The following is a 2,107-nucleotide window of genomic DNA, read 5'->3' on the forward strand; positions in this document are numbered from 1 at the left end:
ACGTTAAACGATGATGATGATGATGATGATGATATACATGACGGGCTTCTTTCAAGAAACCGATAGAATAAGTACTAGGCTTACAAAGAATAAGTCCTGCGGTTGATTTCTTCAACTAAAAACCCTTTAAAGTAGTGCTCCAGCATGGTCACAGTCAAATGACTGAAACAAATAGAAGAATAAATAGCAAACGTTGATAGTGACATTATTTCCGGGTTCAGTCCCACTGCATGGCACCTTGGCAAGTGACTTCTACTATAGCCTCAGGCTGACCAAAGACTTGTGAGTGGATTTGGTAGACGGAAACTGAAAGAAGCCCGGTATGTATATATATATATATATATATATATATATATATATACACACACACATGTATATACATATATATGTATATATATATATGTGTGTGTGTGTATGTCTGTGCTTGTCCCCCAACATCGCTTGACAACTGATATTGGTGTGTTTACATCTCTGTAACTTCGCAATTTGGCAAAAGAGACCAAGAGAATAATGACTAAGCATACAAAGAATAAGTTCTGGGGTTGATTTGCTTGACTAAAGGCAGTGCTCCAGCATGGCTGCAGTCAAATGACTGAAAAGAATAAAGGAATAAAAGAATATACCTTTTGTGTTTTTCAACTGTAAATTCCTGCTTTATTCAAAATAGTTAAAGATTACATATTGGGTCAGCAAATTTTAAGGAGAAGTGGGAGTCAATAACATCAACCCCAGTGTACAACTGGTATTTTATTGAACCCGAAGGGATGAAAGGTAAACTGACCTCAGCATAATTTGAACTCAGAACTTAAAAACAGATGAAATGCCATTAAGCATTTTGTCTAGTGCACTAACGATTCTTCCAGCTGGTCATCTTAATTTATTAAAATAATCCAAGCTTACCTTCAGGAACAATGTTGGGTTGTTGAATACAGGAAACAGCTGATGCTTCAGATTGTGAACAATTTGCATCGTTATTGGCAGTATATGGACAATCAGTGATTTTAGATTCAGTTCCTTGGCAGTTTAATTTAGTAATTCCTATTGGGTATCTTGGAGGAGGTTGGTACTGAGTATTGATGCTTGGAAGAGCATATTTCTCACTGAAATAGTTGACATAACAGACATTAAAAGTATATCTTACCCCTGTGGAAAGTTGTTGTAGTGGCTGTGAATATGGTTTAGATTATGGAATATGCATACATAAATACATGGTGGCTGTCTACACCTTATGTAGAGTTTGACCATCTCCTGTACCTATACCTTAGAACCATCATGGCATCTGATGTGACTTTTTAAATCAGACAATGTTTTGAAAAGACACCCACACAGATTGCATATCCAATTTGGACCACCAAGAGCTGCAGTTAAATTTTGATCTTTGTGGATCTTAAAATATCTTTTGAGGTCTCTGTCTGATTTGCAAACCTTCTGGCATACATTGCATTGAAAGGTGTGCACAGACATATAGGCAGAATAGTTGGTGGAAGTTCGTTTTCCATGCATTCGCAAATGAGATTTGAGCCCAGCAAAAGAAAGGCATGGTTTGTCACAAGCTGTGATTCATGCTCTCAATCATAACAGTCTTACATACATACATGCATACATACACACACACACGCACATACAGACAAGTAAATACATACACCCATGTATATATATATATATATATATACATACATACATACATACATACATATTCATATATAGTTCACAAATGAGAATCAGATGTTCTCTGTATAGAAACAGACTTAGTAGTGCTCAAGAGATTTAAACTTGAGTTGGTACAGAAATAAATGTAGGGATAAGTTAGATAGGTCAATATATAAAGTATATTAAATACATGAAATACAAAAAAATGTATATGTTTACATACAAAACGGTCTGACTTACACAATAAAAATGATATTAAGAATTAAAGGGGTTGAAGAAAAGTATTACAAATTCAACAGCTGTTTCTGGAGGCTAAATGGTAAAAAATAATGTTTGTAGATTGATTCCATTGTTGGATGATACATGCCTCCGTCTTCAGGGAAGTGTATTTTTTATGGAGAAGATCTGATTCTCATCTATGGACTATATATATATATATATATATATATATATATAT

The 2,107-nt window shown here is 34.6% G+C and overlaps 1 protein-coding gene across 1 annotated transcript in view; it reads right to left on the reverse strand.

Moving 5' to 3' along the window:
- LOC106882971 (deleted in malignant brain tumors 1 protein) overlaps positions 1 to 2,107 on the reverse strand; it is a 28,685-nt gene that overhangs the window by 8,560 nt on the left and 18,018 nt on the right. Inside the window, exon 6 of the mRNA XM_052965588.1 lies at positions 901 to 1,100. Coding sequence (XP_052821548.1) covers positions 901 to 1,100 — 200 coding nt within the window. The remainder of the gene's footprint in view (positions 1 to 900; positions 1,101 to 2,107) is intronic.

Source organism: Octopus bimaculoides, chromosome 2, assembly GCF_001194135.2.
Source record: "Octopus bimaculoides isolate UCB-OBI-ISO-001 chromosome 2, ASM119413v2, whole genome shotgun sequence".
Classification (NCBI taxonomy): Eukaryota; Metazoa; Mollusca; class Cephalopoda; order Octopoda; family Octopodidae; genus Octopus; species Octopus bimaculoides.